The following is a 16591-nucleotide window of genomic DNA, read 5'->3' as shown; positions in this document are numbered from 1 at the left end:
CAGATAGATATCATTTGCCTGGAATACATATACAGAAATATTGCATATGAATATATATACAGTACTTACAATTGTATATTAATGGAGTAAAGGCATGTACCCACTGAGTAGTGAGTTTATTCCTATACAATTGCCTTACCTCCGTATTAGTATGGGTTAACTACCATATCCGGACAAGTTCAGAAGATGCAATATCCACTAGGGAATGCACTACTGTTCCAGAGTAGTTCAGTGTCAGTGTTTTGCTTTGCCTAAGATATAGAAAGTTATAATGTATATATCTGATTGCCTATCCAAGATGCCATATCAGCAGATAATGTCCCCAATAAAACAGATTGTATGTATAAGTACCGTCTGATGAAAGAAAGCAGCAAACACACAATGGCACCATCCGCCAGCGAGGACAGCCCAGGGTCCCAAGGCTGATGACACAACTGATGGGATTCACCTACCGACCCAAAAGAATATATGTGTAAGGAAAAATTCTCCTCAGTCAAAGTGCAGAAAACGTTCTGGCAACCGAGGGTCCCCCGAAGGGTACTTACTGATTAGTGGAGAGGCTTAGAGGAACATCAATTCAGTCCTATCACGGAGAGATCACTCACCGGACTGGCTCTCGGCGTTCCCTTAAGTATCAAAACGAGGTCCGTGATTTCCCATTAAGTATCGCGGGATTACGTAGAAGTGAAAGGTCGGCCTTAAGTGATGTCGTCATTTCCGTCTGTTTAGTATCGCGGAAAGTACCGCGAGTTTTGACGGTGACATCGCATCCGGTTTAGGTATATCCTACAGCGTTCCACGGAGCATTAACCACGGTGGTGGACTTCCGCCCTAACTCACCGATGGGCGTGATTACAATATCCGCCCTTAGTTCTAATGGTCCGTGGAGTTTATAGAGGGAAGGCATGGAGCAATAGGGCTATAGGGCATATTTAAAAATGAAGAATCAATTCCAACAATATATATAAAAAAGCTGAAAATTCAAAAAAAATTTAATAATAATAAGAGTTATAAGAAAAATCAAAAAATATATATATGCCAATACCCTATTATAAGGGGAAATACTAATGCCTGTAGACACTGAAGGGAAAAATCTTATCAGATATCGCCCCGGCACGGGTGGTAGCGTTTAACCCCCTGAAAGATCAGGGGTTCAGACATGGAGATTCCCACAATAAATGGGGGATTTATCCAGCTGTACAACGCATAATCTCTCCAGATGAAGATGGGACATCCAAAATCAGTTTGGGGTCCCAAGGAGGGATATCTCACCCGTGCCGGGCTCCTAACCTGCGGGTAATCTCCCCATGAAGCAAACATGAGAACATGCAATGGGCATGATTATAACTTCAAAACTGCTGGCCGGCAAACCCACCACGTGGGGGAAGAAGAGAAAGACGGGGGGAGGAGGGGGGGATTTGAAGTTGAAAAGGGAATGTTGCTAATAAGGGTGATTACCTGATTGGATATATTAGGAGAAACAGATGTTAGTCGCATCATGCAATCACATAGTATTATGTTACAAAAGTATAATATATTATTTATATTCAAAAATAAATCACTGTAAAGAACCCACTTCGAGAGATATATTGACCCAAGTAGGGTTAAATACTAACAGCATATATCCTCAAAATGCTTAAAATAGAGCCCTGCAGAGGGATAGGGGGTGGGAGAAAGAGACGCTAGATGTAACTCTGAAAGTAACAGAGGGGACATTTTTAAAGCATGTTGATCAGACAAAAGGAGAGGGGAACAGGAAGGATAGAGGGGAATCCATGTTGAACTCTGAAGTAGAAATATAAGTTGTTCATAGGGGGGACTTTTAATCTGTCTTCCCTGAGACAAATCCCTCCAAAAAGGGTCTATAACTTTCCGTTTCATTCAGGCCAGGGGGGGGTCGTTGCCCCAAGTCTAGCAATCCAGCGCATTTCGCGCTGGAGAAGCTGCTTGTTCCAATCGCCCCCCCTGGCCAGAACGTGTACCCTTTCAAGGGCATAAAATGTAACTTTAGGGGTCCTGTATCTGTGGGTGGTGGCCATGTGTCGGCCAAGTGGTAAATATAGATTGCCGATGTTAAGGCTTTTGCATATGTTTGCTGATGCGTTTCCCAAGTTCTTGTCTGGTCTTCCCAACATAAAAAGCCTTACATTCACATCGCATCAGATACACGACCCCTTTTGTTTTGCAATTGACAAAATGTTTTGGGTGATATAGTTCACCATTAGGGAGCTTTGTACTTTTACATCTGACTATCACCTTACATTGGTCGCAGTTGCCGCAGGGAAATGTCCCTTTATCTCGGCAAGGGTCTCCTCTATCTGCACCCTTGTATTCACTTTGGACAAGGTTGTCCATCATAGAGGTGGCTCTTCTATAGGTAATAGCAGGGGAAGGTGTTACTATCTGTTGGAGGATAGGGTCTTCCCTGAGTATTGTCCAATGCTTTTTAAGAATCTCATAAATTTTGTCATGTTCATTAGAGTAATTGAGAATGATTCTTGGTGGATTCTTTGAGAGTGCCCCTTCCTTTTTGGAGGTTTTAAAAAGTAAATCCTGTCTTGTGATAGTTTGTACCCTATTGAAGTTTTTCCTAAGACACGTCTTAGAGTATCCTCTTTCGAAGAGTCTCTGGGTTAGTTCCCCTGCTTTTTCCTTGAAGTCCCTTTCTGCGGAACAATTTCTCTTGATTCGCAAATATTGCGAATATGGAATTGATCTCTTGAGGGGCTCGTGGTGAAAACTAGCTGCATGCAGCAGGGTATTCCCTGCTGTGGATCTTCTGAACATTAGTCTGTAAGGGGAGTATTCGGTAGGGTCATTCACAGTACTATTATAGTCATGAACCACTGCAGCAATGCGATTCCCCCAATGTTGCTTTTTCTCCACAGGCAGTATCCCCAAAATATTCAGCAAAGTGCGATTAAATCATTCTGGCTGAGTGTCTCCTTGCGGATGATACAGGGATGTTCTTGACTTCTGGATGTTCAGGAATTCACATAGTCTTTTGACCAGTTTGCTAATAAAGTCTCTGCCTTGATTGGAATGTAAGCGTTGAGGTAAGCCATAATGGACAAAGAATTTCTCTACCAAAGTCTTGGCTATTGTGCTGGCTTGCTAGTGTTTGGTCGGGAAAGTGAAGTGATCAGTCACGACCAGGACATTGTTTCATCCACCCGAGTCGGGTTCCAGATGCAAAAAGTCAATGCACACCAGTTCCATGGGCTTTGCAGATGGCCCATTGGGGCAGCCCTACCAGGCAGAGTCTTTTGTTGGATGCACCAGATACAAGAGCTTTCGACTTCAGCTCTCATGGAGGGCCAGTAAAGCGGTCCCTAACTCCTTTAAGAGTTCGGCCTGGCTCCAGATGTCTGTGATTGTTGTGAAGAGCTGCCTGCACTACATGCCAATGCTTCTCAGGGAGGAAAAATTTTCAGTAAATTTCCAAGACCCTGGATGGGCCAAATCTCTCTGTGGACTATTTTGGAGTCTCTGATAGAGCTGTTTACCAGGATCTGGGGCCCACGGGCTACTAACGCCTTCTTAATAAGGATACCTAGTGGATCCTTGTTCTGGTCTCTCCTCAAATCCTCTTTTGTCAGCTGGGACAGCTCTTGGGTGTGCACTTGGGTCAGGTCACAATAGCACTGAGGTACCCCAGCAGAGGAAACTCTGACTCCCTTGTGGCGATGCCCTATACCTTGGCACGCCGCGCAGACTCCCTCAGGGGTTAAGTGAGCCCAGCTCTTTGAATCAGCATCAGAAGCATAAGGTCTTCGAGATAGGGCACCTGCATCCCAGTTCCCCACTCCTGGCCGGTACTTTGAACTGAACTGGAACTCGGACAGTGCGGCCAAACATCGATGCCTAGTTGCGTCCAGCTTGGCAGTTGATAGCAGGTAAGTCAAGGGATTGTTGTCTGTCTTGACCAGGAATGTAGCTCCATATACAGTAAATAGTCCCTCAGTTTATCAACCACAGCCCACTTCAGAGCCAAGAACTCTTGTGTACAGGGTAATTCTTCTCAGAAGGAGTGAGGCTCCAACTCACATAAGCTATAGGGCATAGCTTTCCTTCCGATTCCTGATACAAAACTCCCCCCAGCCCATCCCGACTGGAGTTGACATGAAGCTCATAGTGCTTAGAAGGGTTAGCGTAGGCTAGAACTGGCACTTTGGTAAGGCTCCTCTTTAAATGTTGGAAGGCTTTCTCACACTTGGAAGTCTATTGTTCAAAAATAGATTCATGGGCTTTCCTAGCCCCTTATTGCAGCCTTTTTGGACTTTCGCTCACATTCTACTGCAACTTATTGATGGGCCTCGCAATCTGCGCAAAATTCTTCTCAAATCTTCAGTAGTAAGAACAGAATCCCAGGAACGATCTCAGCTCTGTAACATTCCTCGGCAAGGACCAGACTTGTATAAAGTACTCGAAACCCATACTTGAGTAAAAGTACAAGTGCTCGATCAAAAAGTGCCTTGAGTAGAATTGGAAGTGCTCTATCAAAAAGTGACTTAAGTAGAAGTACTAAAGTATTCAACATTTGTTGTACTTAAGTATTGCAAGTAGTTTTTTAAAAAATTCTGCTACTCAAGTACTTAAAGTAAAAGTACCAGTAGTTTTGAAAAAAAAAATACTACTCAAGTACTGAAAGTAAAAGTACAAGTACTGTGTTATGTAGTTATTAAAGAAAGAAGTCAAAAGTTTGAACATCATATTGTTTTTTATTATTTCAAATGCAGCTTTTATTTATACATACAGTAGCTTTTATTTTCATATGCGCTGATAATACACGGTTTGAGCTTCATGAAACCTGCCATCTACTGTTCTGGCAGAGGTAATTTTTATAATAGTAACGAGTAACTATGCAGCACAAAAAAAAAATATCAGAGTAGAAGTATTGAAATCATTGAAAAAATGTAGTGAAGTAAAAGTGGAAGTAGGAGAAAAAAATTCTACTCTAGGAAAGTACAGATACCGCCTTTCGGTACTTAAGTACAGTAGTGAAGTAGTTATACTTAGTTACTATACATCTCTGGCAAGGACCAGCAGATGACAGCCTCCAGCTTCTTAGGATCTGTTGCCACTCCTTCAGCTGAGGCTTCGTGCCCCAAATAGGTGACTGAAGTTTGGTAGAACTGACACTTCTCCAATGACAGCTTCAACCCCTCATAATGGATCCTCTGGAACACATTCTCCATCGTGCTTCATGTTCTTCCACTGTCTTTCCTGAAGACGATAATGTCATCCAGATACACAAGCTCCTCTATCAGGTTCATATCGCCCATCCTGTTTTCCATCAACCTTTGAAAAGTAGCCAGGGCTCCTGACAATCTTTGTGACAAACGATCGAACTTGAAGTATTCCAATGGGCTAATACGCATATCCGGAGGTTGGAACGCACGCTGTTCCTGAGTGCACACCGCGAGAGAGGAGGTTGCAGGTCCTAAGCCAGACGGATACGCTGGTTTTAAACTACTTATGTGAGTACCTGTTTTATGCTACTTAAAGGATTTTTGCAAACGATCCTTCACTATTAGAAGCAATTTTTTCCCATACATGTCCTGGGATTGTCCTGGCTATTTTTGCCTTGGAATATTGATGCTGATGTAAGCCACCTATTACTTCTTTGGAGTGTGACCGGGTCAAGTGCAATCAGTTAGAGAGGAACAGGGACCGGACCCCTGCTGCATGGGAGCGATCCCTAGTATCGACCTGCGATTTACCCCTGTAGGGGTACCCATCTCTGGTAAGCGCGGGACCTATTGAAGGGGGAGCACCTTATCTCTCACCTACTTACCCACCCCGGGTAACTTCAAAAAAGAGCACCTCAACGATTTTGTGGACTCTATTTAATATTGTATTGGACACCTTTTTGCATATATATGGCCCAATTTTGGACTTTTCTCTGCACTTCATCTATTGTTTTTCAATTTTAGTTTTATACACATGTTTTATACCTTTGAACTTTGCACCGTATGTATATTTAATAACGGCCATATATATTTATATAATTTTTGATTGTTTACTGAATTTTTATCTCTATAGGCTCACACATATGGTTGTGTGACGTCTCTCCACCATAGTTGGTTTGAGTAGTTTTATCCATTTAGTTCTATTTATATATATTTATATTATGTATTAGGGTGATCACACCTTTTGCACATAGCACTTTTTTCATATTTCGGATTTTTTATTAATTATTTAATTTTCTAGTGGTTCACATATCCACCCTTTGGCACTTTGCACTTTTTTGCACATAAGTGTTAATGCATATGGTTTTATTGCTGTTTATGTTCAATATACGGATATTGTAAGTGACACGATATTTATTTATATATTGCACTAGTCACTTTGCCTCACATCACGGTGAGTTCAGTCTTTACATTTTATCAGATATTGAGTATCTACTCTTAGATTCCCACTCTACACACCTTTTATACATCTTCCATTGGCAGCACCAATCACTTCTCCCTTTTTATACACATTGGTATCTGATAATACCCACTCTTCAGATCCAACAAGCTGAACCACTTCGCTCCAGACAGACATTGCAGAGCATCTTCTATTCATGGAGTGGTGTACTGATCTGGGATTGTTCTTCAATTCAGCGTTTTAATAATCGATACACATCTGGAGGGACCAATTTTTCTTGCACACCACCACAATGGGGGATGCATAAGGACTCCTGGATTCTCTGATGATTCCAGACTTCTTCAACTCAGCCAACTGCTCCCTGAAATCTTCAAGATCACTCAGCGGTATCCGCTGAGCTCTCTCTTAGGAAGGCTTGTCTTCGCTCAGCCTGATTTGGTGCTGCGCACTCTTTGCACAACCCCCATCGAAGTCATTCCTAGAGAACATCTTTTCCCATCTGGCTGGTTGGCAGACTGGGGTGTTGATCATTCAACACTCTTCCACTTCCGTAATCTCTTTACGAGGTCAGTGTTGGTCCCAAAAAGCAAGTTCTTCCCTGCTTCATAGGGCCAAGGACAGACAACTGCCAGTGTGTCGAAAGTCTCCATCTTCCTGGCCAACAAGGGACTGACATGTATCCTAATAGGGATCTTCCTATCGGGAAAAAAACTTCTGAGTGCCAATAAAACAGATTTCTAGCTCTTCCAGCTGACACAGTGGAATATGCTTCAAATACTTGTAGAAATCCTTGTACAACAAAGTCACTTGAGCCCCAGTATCTAACAATGCTTTGGTATAAATCCCCTCTGCTTGGAGCGAGACTACTGGGGATGGACCTACCAGGTTTTTTGACAAGTTCTTCACTTTAGACTTGGCTGCCTGGACCCCGTTCTCTTCATTTGCTTTGGTGAGATCTCTCTGATGGCTAAATAGAAGGGTTGCATTGACCTTGTGTGTCCTTCTTCCTGGTTTAAGTGGTTCATCTCTGGATCCAAGCGATAAGACATGGGAACAGATGGAGGATCTTGCCTGTCATTTCTGCTTTGGTTCTTTCTGAGCTTTTGAGCTCCTATTTGTCATTGGACCCTCAGTTGGCTCCTTTACTGAGGTCCCTCAAAGTTTTCCCCCGACTTTGCAAAGAACAGCTTCTGTAATGCCTTTAACATCTCAGCTAACAGCTCTGGTCTGATTCCTTCCTTGGGACAGTTAGCCTTGAAATGCCCAGGTTCCCCGCATCCAAAACATTTCTTCCCTCTGACTTGGAATGACTTCGGCCCTTCTGTGTCAGACCTTGACTCATGCATCTTCCCCTGATTCTCCATCACTCGCATCAGAGCCTGTTGCATTTGGGTCTGAGCCTGGGCAACTTGGGTTAGTAACTGTACTTGCTTTGGTTCATTAACTAGCTTTTGTCTATCTCTCCCTTCTGCTGGGTGTGTGATTAAACTTATACAAGAGTTTAGAGGTCTTCTCTGCTCTTCTGAATACAATGCCTCTATATAGTCCATAGCTACACAATCCTTACCCTCTCTGTACAGCTTCTGGAACACTGCACTCTTCTACTGCCTGGGTGGCCTGATTCATCAATGTTTCAAACTCTTCCTCCCCCTTAGGGGTTGGTATCTGCCCTGAGAATAAACAGAGTCTCCTATACCCTTGATTAGCAGTGGCAGAGCCATTCTTCACTAGACTCTCAACTAGCAGGCTCATTGCAGCATAGAGTGAATCAGGGGGGGGGGGGCTGGCTTCAGAGGAGTCTGTGCCAGCCGCTTCCATGTCCCCCCCACTGGGTTGTGGCTGCCCTTCTTCCGCTTTTTCTCCTGACTGTAACCGAATCACTCAGGCATTTACCCCTTCCACTAGGCATACCTCTTCTTCCTGTAAGCAGGTATGTCTTCCTGCCATTTCATCATCATCCGAAGGTCCAAGGTGAACTCTGTCCTCACATCCAGAATATATGCTCTCTGGTCTGGTACTAGGGCTCTCACCCACTATTGGATCTCTCTCTCAGTGCACTCAGTCCCTAGGACCTCTATGACAGTGCAACGCTCCATCCGAACCCCTTGCGCTTGTCCCCACGTGGCTGCAGTGGCTGAATCTATATCTTGCTCACTCAGTGGCTGGTTGGGGCCCGCAGTAGAGGATATCCCAGACAAGCCCCCAAATGTAGCGCCAACCCTGTGGGGGCCGCTAGATATTTCTCCTGTGCTGCCCTGACTCTGGGAACTTGCCAGCCCATCTGACACTTTAGATTCAGACATAGTGTATACTCTTTTAAATGAAACACAGCCACAATACAAACTGAGTTGAAAAGTATTTTTTATTAACTAGACAGCAAAAGGGGTGTATAAGAGCATCAATCAGCCAAATCCTGTGAAAACACCCCAAAATCAGGTTGAATCGAACACTCAGCAGATAGATATATACACAAAGCGAAAATTATGGATAACAGTAACAGCAATATAGACACTTAGCAGTAAGATTACCAGAGCGACTTTAACTGATTATGTTACCACTAAAAGGGAAATGGGCCTGCCTAAAAGGACTCTGATCTTAATGAAAGATTGAGTTATATTGGAGCCAGTCACTCTACCCTTTGGAAGCAAGAAAGTGGTAGTAAACCTAATGTTAGGCCTGAGGGTTGTTTTCACCCGCAGCATTGGAGCTCAGATGTGAACAGGGAATCCTCATTGTGTAAAATAAGGGGCATTAATAATCAACAGAGAGATGCTAGGTATGGCAATGTGTCAGTTCCCTTGATAATCCAGGTTATGTTGTCTGCATGCATCGTCCATATACTGTTTAATACTGACAGACTGGAGACAATTTGGGCATGAGCCCACTCACCAGATCCTGGGGGCGACTGTCACAAACACACAGGAAGCGATGCAGGGTCTGTACTCTGGTCAGCAGAAGCTGGATGCGATAGATCAGTCAGATTTATTCAGCAGTCTGGGCTGTGTCCTGCTGTTTTGTCTCCCTCTTACTAGTAGAAGTTGCAGGATGGCGTTGCACAGCGGATCTGTCTAGGCAGAAACAGCAATGGCCTCTGGTACTAGGGTAGGCCACAATTGCACAGCTGAGCTGTGAGCAGTTGCTCACATGATGGGTCCCAGGAAGAAGAGAGCACAGGCCTGCTGGGCAGTTCCTCTTATAGTCTCTCCCATAATTCTCCCCTGGAGAGAGTGGGTTGTTTGAGGATGTAGTCTGCTAAAGATTTAGCAGTACAGCAGTACAGGGCCACAATTCCCACAATACTCCCCTCACTGGTTCAGGAGTGTGATGCAATATGATCTAAGTCCAGCACTAGGGGGAAATAGGAACAATCTGAAGAAATGGAAATTAGGTCTGCTGAATCAGGATACTGTAGTCTGCTACCGGCTACAGAAGTATCGACCCGGGGCAGGAAACAGAGATGCTGATGCTTTGTCCCAGAGGCCTCACAGCTCAGCCAAAGAGTCGAATGACCTGACCTATGTGACATCTGAAGGAGTGCAAGCTCTGTGGAAGGGCAGTGCACAGAGACTAAAGGGCGCTGCTGGAGCTAAATCCCTTTCAGAATACCGAAGTGCTTTTGTAACTTTACCCAAGTGAAATGTGAGAGGTTCCTCAGCTGTCCAAGAAAGATCTGAGGATCTGAGGATCAGAATGAGGATTTGCTGTGTCATTTGACTATGGAAGTGCTGACCAAACAAAACCCTAGTCTACTGTTGAAGAGTGGTGTCACAGTTTCCAAAATAGTGCACCGGTAATGGAATCGGTTACAGATGAAAAAAAATACTTTTGTACAGGAGGGGCCCCTCTGACGACTCCAAAGAAAAGTAGCAGCTATTCCTTCTGAAGAAACACTGACAGACTGTGCTGGCTGCACTTCATAATGAACATGGACACTTAGGCCCAGATAGTACCTTTAGGTTAGTCAGAGATAGGTTCCATTGGCCTAATATGAGAGCCGAATTAGAGAGCTACTACCACTCCTGTTTACTATGCATCCAAAGTAAGACCTTGCCAGTCAAAGCCTATGGAGCTAGTTTGCCTTGACTTTCTGTGTCTGGAACTCGATGCTGGTGGGAGAAGCAATGGTTTGGTGGTGACTGTACATTTCCCTCCAATACGCTTAAGCTTACCCCACCAAAGACCAACAAACCACCATTGTGGCGAAAGTCTTAGTGGAAAATTTCTTTGTGCATTATGGCCTGCCTATGCGATTACTGTCTGATCAAGGCAGAGACTTTGAGAGCAAACTTGTGCACCAGTTATGTCAGCTGCTGGAAACAAAGAAATCCAGGAACTTTCCATATCACCCACAGAGTGACCCTCAGCCTGAGAGATTCAACTGTACTTTACTGAACATGCTAGGAACTTAGCGTTCTGAGAAGATACAGCACTGGGGCAACCACATTGCTGCCATCATTAATGCATACAACAGCAAGATGAATGATGCCACTTGTACCTTGTGCTCCGCCCATAAGTCTGGTCAGGACTATACATGAAACAAAAAGATATTGGGGGCACACCCTAAACGCACAATTCTCAGGTTGGTGCTGCTAAAAAGACCAATATGCAAATTGAACAATAGACTAGCGCACACATACACAGAAAAAAATTTGTTTTCAAATCTTGCAAGGCTATTTAAAAACACCTACTCTTACAAAGTAAATATGGGGATTTGGTCACACCATATGGCCATACTGTGCTAAAGCCCACCACTACGTCAAAGTACCCCATTTGCAGTGGGTCCTACACTATTCATCGAGCTCCCCACTCTCCCACATCAAAACCTCATTAGCATTGTCCACCTGTGAGTAGTTCCAGGAGGTGTCCCTTCATTGCAGTTCTAGCAGAGGAATCTGCAGCCTGCAAACTTCTCCCATGACAGGAGTGAGTATTGCCCTATGGTTTTGAGAAGTGGGGTTATCTTCTCTATGAATAGTGTAGGACCCACTGAAAATGGGGTACTTTGACGTAGTGGTGGGCTTAAGCACAGTATGGCCATATGGTGTAACCAAATCCCCATTTACTAAACAGACTGACTACAAGTTAACTGAAGGTGTATATAAATGGTTTCAGCAAAATCCTGAAGCATACAAATTGTTGTTGAATTTGAGGTATGGCTGATGTTGTTATAAGTTGTATGTTGACTTTAGTGCCAATTATTAGTTAAAATAATACCTTGTGAAGTTTCTACCTCTTCGGAGGACCAAAGATTCCAAGTGGAGGGAGGATGTAGCCAGGTGCTGGCTAACTTTGCCTGTGTCATCATGGACATTCTGTAACGCCAGCTGCATTGAGCCTGTTTGCCTCTAGTGCTTAGCCTGGACACTGTGTCATCGTCTCCTGAATGCAGAGCAAGCAGAGGCTACAGCTGAGAGCAAGGGATCATGGAATATGTGGTCCAAGGAGCCAGGATTTGCATTGGAACTAGACTGCAAGCTCCAGCTGGCTGGGAGAAAGAAAAGAATGCTGGGTGGGGACATAAATAGCCTGGTCCGGTAAGAGTCTTACTCTTGGGACCACAGCTTTCAGCCGAGAGCAGGGACCCAGCTGCTCTGGGGGATGCGAACAGGCGCCGCGGCCTAGATTTCAAGGAGAGTCTGCAGTGAGTGAGCGAGCAGATCCACCATTGCCTGTCGGCTAAATGACTGTCGGGGGACCTATTGTCACCGGTACAGACCCAACTGAATCCAAGCGTTGCCAGGTGTACGGCCAGGCACCCTTTACTGGTTACAGATTCTTCAAGTGCTTGTTCCAGGACATCCTATTCCCTTGAGCCTTGGTATCATCAGGATTGGTAAGCAGGCAGAAGCCCACCCTGCGTATACCCTACAAAGACACTTCATGCATACACCTTTATCCCATATCTTTACAATAAAGCCTCAAAAAGGAAATACTTTGCACATGCTATTTTCTGTTGCTGGTCACCATTGCACAGCAGTCCTTCTGGGCCCTTGTTGAGCTAGCTGAAGACACTGGACATCAACATCACAAGATTCCTCCACTCTTCTCTACTCCCCCCACTTAAAGGCCTCTATGCCCAATATCTGCACACTTTAAGGGGAACTCCACTCAGAGAATAAGAATTGGATTTCTTGTAACTTGTTGTTTTATAATTGTGCAGCAAAGTTTGTTGGGCCCATGGCATCTGGATTTAAAGGGAGCAGTCTGACATTAAAGGTCATTCTCTTCTCTTTTATACCTGGGGTCATACAGTGCCTTGCGAAAGTATTCGGCCCCCTTGAACTTTGCAACCTTTTGCCACATTTCAGGCTTCAAACATAAAGATATAAAACTGTAATTTTTTGTGAAGAATCAACAACAAGTGGGACACAATCATGAAGTGGAACTAAATTTATTGGATATTTGAAACTTTTTTAACAAATAAAAAACTGAAAAATTGGGCGTGCAAAATTATTCAGCCCCCTTAAGTTAATACTTGGTAGCGCCACCTTTTGCTGCAATTACAGCTGTAAGTCGCTTGGGGTATGTCTTTATCAGTCTTGCACATCGAGAGACTGCAATAGTGTATTATGCTTCAAACTTTAATATTGAAAATCAAGATACAAGGCTTACATCAATGCAGAGTGGACGGACACATGCGCAGTTGAGATCTTCGGTAGCCATCTTTTTGGTTAGAAACAGACACCACGTCGGCCGTGTTATAATAGGAGACACTGCTGCCACTCTGCATTGATGTAAGCCTTGTATCTTGATTTTCAATATTAAAGTTTGAAGCATAATACACTATGAAGCTGTACTTTATGTCTTTATGAGAATTTAAGATGGGCAAGTGGTTGTACAGTATCCAGTAAGCAGAGTGAAGATTTTGTTTCGGATCCATGGTATTATCTGCTGTTTTGCCTTCTAAGACCTATCCAGGTCTATTGGTCTGGTAAGGGCATATCAGATTCTTTCCGGTGGTGGATTCACTTTCTCTCCTTAATATTAAAGCTGCGGGTGTGATGTTTTCAGTTTGCACTTGGACTCTTACTATCTGTTGATGGACTATTTATACTTAGCGCTACACCTCCACGTATATCACAATAAAAATGTTATACGCATTTATTTGGAGTTTCGTTACTTTGTATCTTTCAGTTTGGTTGTGGAATGGCACAGTCATTTTTAACACCCAATGTTCATTTAAAGGTCAAGCACTGCAAGGAGTGCAGCTTCTAATTTGGATTATTTTCTGTAGAGAAATTTCTAACAGGTTTGCATTGTTTTCCTCATTGTGAGATTCTCCAGTGGTAGTCCAATAATGTCGGCTTCACATTCTGTGTTTCCAGGTGGAAGTCATTACCTCCTGATGGATGAGATCTCCCAGATCCTCCAAAACAATGGACATGAAGTGAGAATGTTCCTACAGTATGCAGACCAAATGCCTCCAGGTGATTGTACAGTAAAATAACAAGATCTCTGATGATAATTACACATGAAGTCAGATAAATGTTTAGCATTGTGCAAACGATATGTTAAAACTTACATAACATCCAATCTAACTCAAAACTTTTTTTCATTAAATTTTCTGTAGAATGTGGAAGTGTTAAAACCTCTTTCAATATTTTATTGCTGTCTGTACTCATGGTAGAACAGAACATTGGCAGTACATGTTTTCCTGAATAATGTGTGAGTTTGCGCACTCCTGTGGTCACTGAACGGACCACCTCAGCATGCCTCAAACCAGAAGGAACATGTCTTCTCATCTACCAGGAACACATGTCCCAGCAACTACCTCAGAGTCATTTTGAGGGAAATAGTGCAGAACACTGATTATCCTCAACCAGTTCTTCTTTACTTACATGGCATGGAAGAAAGCAATGGAATACTTTGCAAGACCTCACACACTCATTGTCCATGCCCAGTCCCTGGAAAACTCTGTTCTGCAGTGGGTGCTAAGATATAGTCCCATCCACTAAGAATGGTAGATCAAACAGCATAAGTCCAATCCTCCAACAGGGCCTCCATAACTGGTCACCACTCACTCACGCCAGTCTGAATAGTATTATATCAGTGGTATTGGCTGCAAAAGCCTCTATGAAAATAGTTGCCACGGTACAAACTACAAAAAAAAACTGAGCTCTGTTTTTAATGTTCAGGTTACAAGCAGCAAGCAAGTCCATATCCAGTGACCACATTTTCCTTAGATGAGAAATATATTCAAGAAATAATGGATACACTCATACAAATCCAGAAGGCATTTCTACAGGGCAGGTATGGTAAATACAGTAGTGAAAGAGCCCTGTGAAATCACCTCTGTGAATTGTGAATTGTTTCATTTTGCCTTTTAGTATTTTGTTCCAACTTTTCCCCCAGTAGTCTAGTATTTCTGTCTCTTGTTAGTTCCACCCTTCTTGCATTATGTTCCAGTCACTATTCCATTCACATGCGTATTGCTGGAGTGGTTAATATAATCCACTACCTCGATGTTCACTGTTTTTAAAATTTGCACAGTTTTGGGTTAAACCTCAACTTTAAGGCATCATCATGTTTAGTTAACTGTCTGCCTACCCTTCTGAGACTGTAAGTTAGACGTCCGTTTTTCTCCTATTTGATCCAGTGGTGGTGCTCTCCATACCACTTATGGTGGATGGACTTTTGCTTTTACACCTGGTACGAAGCTATTATAATCTGAATTTCTGTTTGAGTGTGTGGACTATTTTTTATCTTTCTCTGCTATGGTCACCTGCTCAATGAGCTCCTAATAATTTAGGTGCCATCTAAGATATGTATATAAGGCCTTGGTGGTCCCTGTAGAAATCTGCATGTGGATATCCCTGTAATACCAATGACAGGTTAACTTCACCTGGAGACAATATAATACTGTACCAGCTATATACTGTACATGTTGTCTTGGTGGTCCCTATTGTGCCTATGTGGACATCCCTTTCTCTGACAGATCACAGCCTAAATCCACCTTGATACTTTCCATATTTGGAGTGTTCAAGTTTTTTGCATAACAGCATTACAGCATCTACAGATTGGGTATTTCACCTCAATGTGCTGGTTCCAACCTAAGGATGTGTCACATTCTCAGCAATACAAGAAGTCATTAATTAACCCTCTTGGAACACAAACCTGGATGATGCATTATCATAATATTCCCATGATTGTCGCATTTTCCTTTTAGAACTGAAATGTGGACCATCCTGACATTAATGAACAAGATGTCCTACCAGTGCAACATGACATTACACCAGTCAGAAATCCTGAACTTCTTGAAGGAGGAACAATATGACATTGCAGTTGTAGACGCAATCGACCCCTGCACAATGCTGGTCTGTGAGAAGCTAGGACTCCCATTCATTGCTTTCTTCCCTACGTTTATGGTCAATGCTAACCGCGTAGGAATGCTGAGTCCTTTGTCTTACATTCCATTATTGCAGACGAAGCTCACCGACCAGATGGATTTCTTTGGACGTATAAAGAACACGTTGGTGTTCTTGGCTTCATTAGTATTCCAGACAAAGATGGACTCCCTTTTTGATGGTGTCATCGAAGAACATTTTCCTGCTGAGTCTAGACCAACTATAGCTGATCTTCACTTGAAAGCTGAGCTCTGGCTGTACAACATAGACTTCACTCTTGAGTTTCCTCGTCCACTTCTGCCTCACGTTCAGTACATTGGGGGATTATTGGCCAAACCTGTAAAACCAATATCACAAGTGAGTATGGCTGAATGACCTCTGTCTTATTAAAACAAACTAAAAGACTATTAAAGTACAACTCAAGCCAAAGTTTTTTTCTTTTTTTTTTATTAGTTTGGAGACAGTGATTCACCACCAGGACTAGAAATAAAAGGAACAGGGCTCAGTTAGTAGAACAAAAAGACAGACAACAAAAAAACTTGGGAGAGGTTCCAGCATTTCTTCATTTTACTAGAATCATTTGTGTTTTTTTTTTTCCTTCAAATTCTAAAGCCCACTTCCAGGCATCACTCCCTCTAAACTTCCAACCCATCTGCAGTTTTTTTTCCTTCCTATGCTCTGAATCCGCTGTCAGTGGTGGGGAGGATGGAGCTCTCGTGGCAAATTAAACATAGAAAATCTGTGTGCATCCATGAAGACAACACAAATCTCTAGAACTGTATCGTTAAAGTGATTATAATGGCAGAGGTTTTTTTTACCTTAATGCCTTCTATGCATCTGAGTTCAGCTGTCCTTGATTAGAATGGCTGCAGGTG

The 16591-nt window shown here is 43.1% G+C and overlaps 1 protein-coding gene across 1 annotated transcript in view; it reads left to right on the top strand.

Annotated features, from left to right (window-relative positions):
* LOC309558302 (UDP-glucuronosyltransferase 3A1-like) overlaps positions 1–16591 on the top strand; it is a gene marked incomplete at its 5' end in the record, with an annotated part of 49191 nt that overhangs the window by 19999 nt on the left and 12601 nt on the right. Inside the window, 3 exons of the mRNA XM_082261359.1 lie at positions 13698–13799; positions 14508–14622; positions 15539–16073. Of these exons, the coding sequence (XP_082117485.1) occupies positions 13698–13799; positions 14508–14622; positions 15539–16073 (752 nt within the window). The remainder of the gene's footprint in view (positions 1–13697; positions 13800–14507; positions 14623–15538; positions 16074–16591) is intronic.

The sequence above is a fragment of the Pelophylax lessonae genome (assembly GCF_965119305.1).
Source record: "Pelophylax lessonae genome assembly, chromosome: 1".
Lineage (NCBI taxonomy): Eukaryota > Metazoa > Chordata > Amphibia > Anura > Ranidae > Pelophylax > Pelophylax lessonae.
The sequence above is the reverse complement of the archived record's forward strand: the minus strand, read 5'-3'. Positions and strand labels throughout refer to the sequence as shown.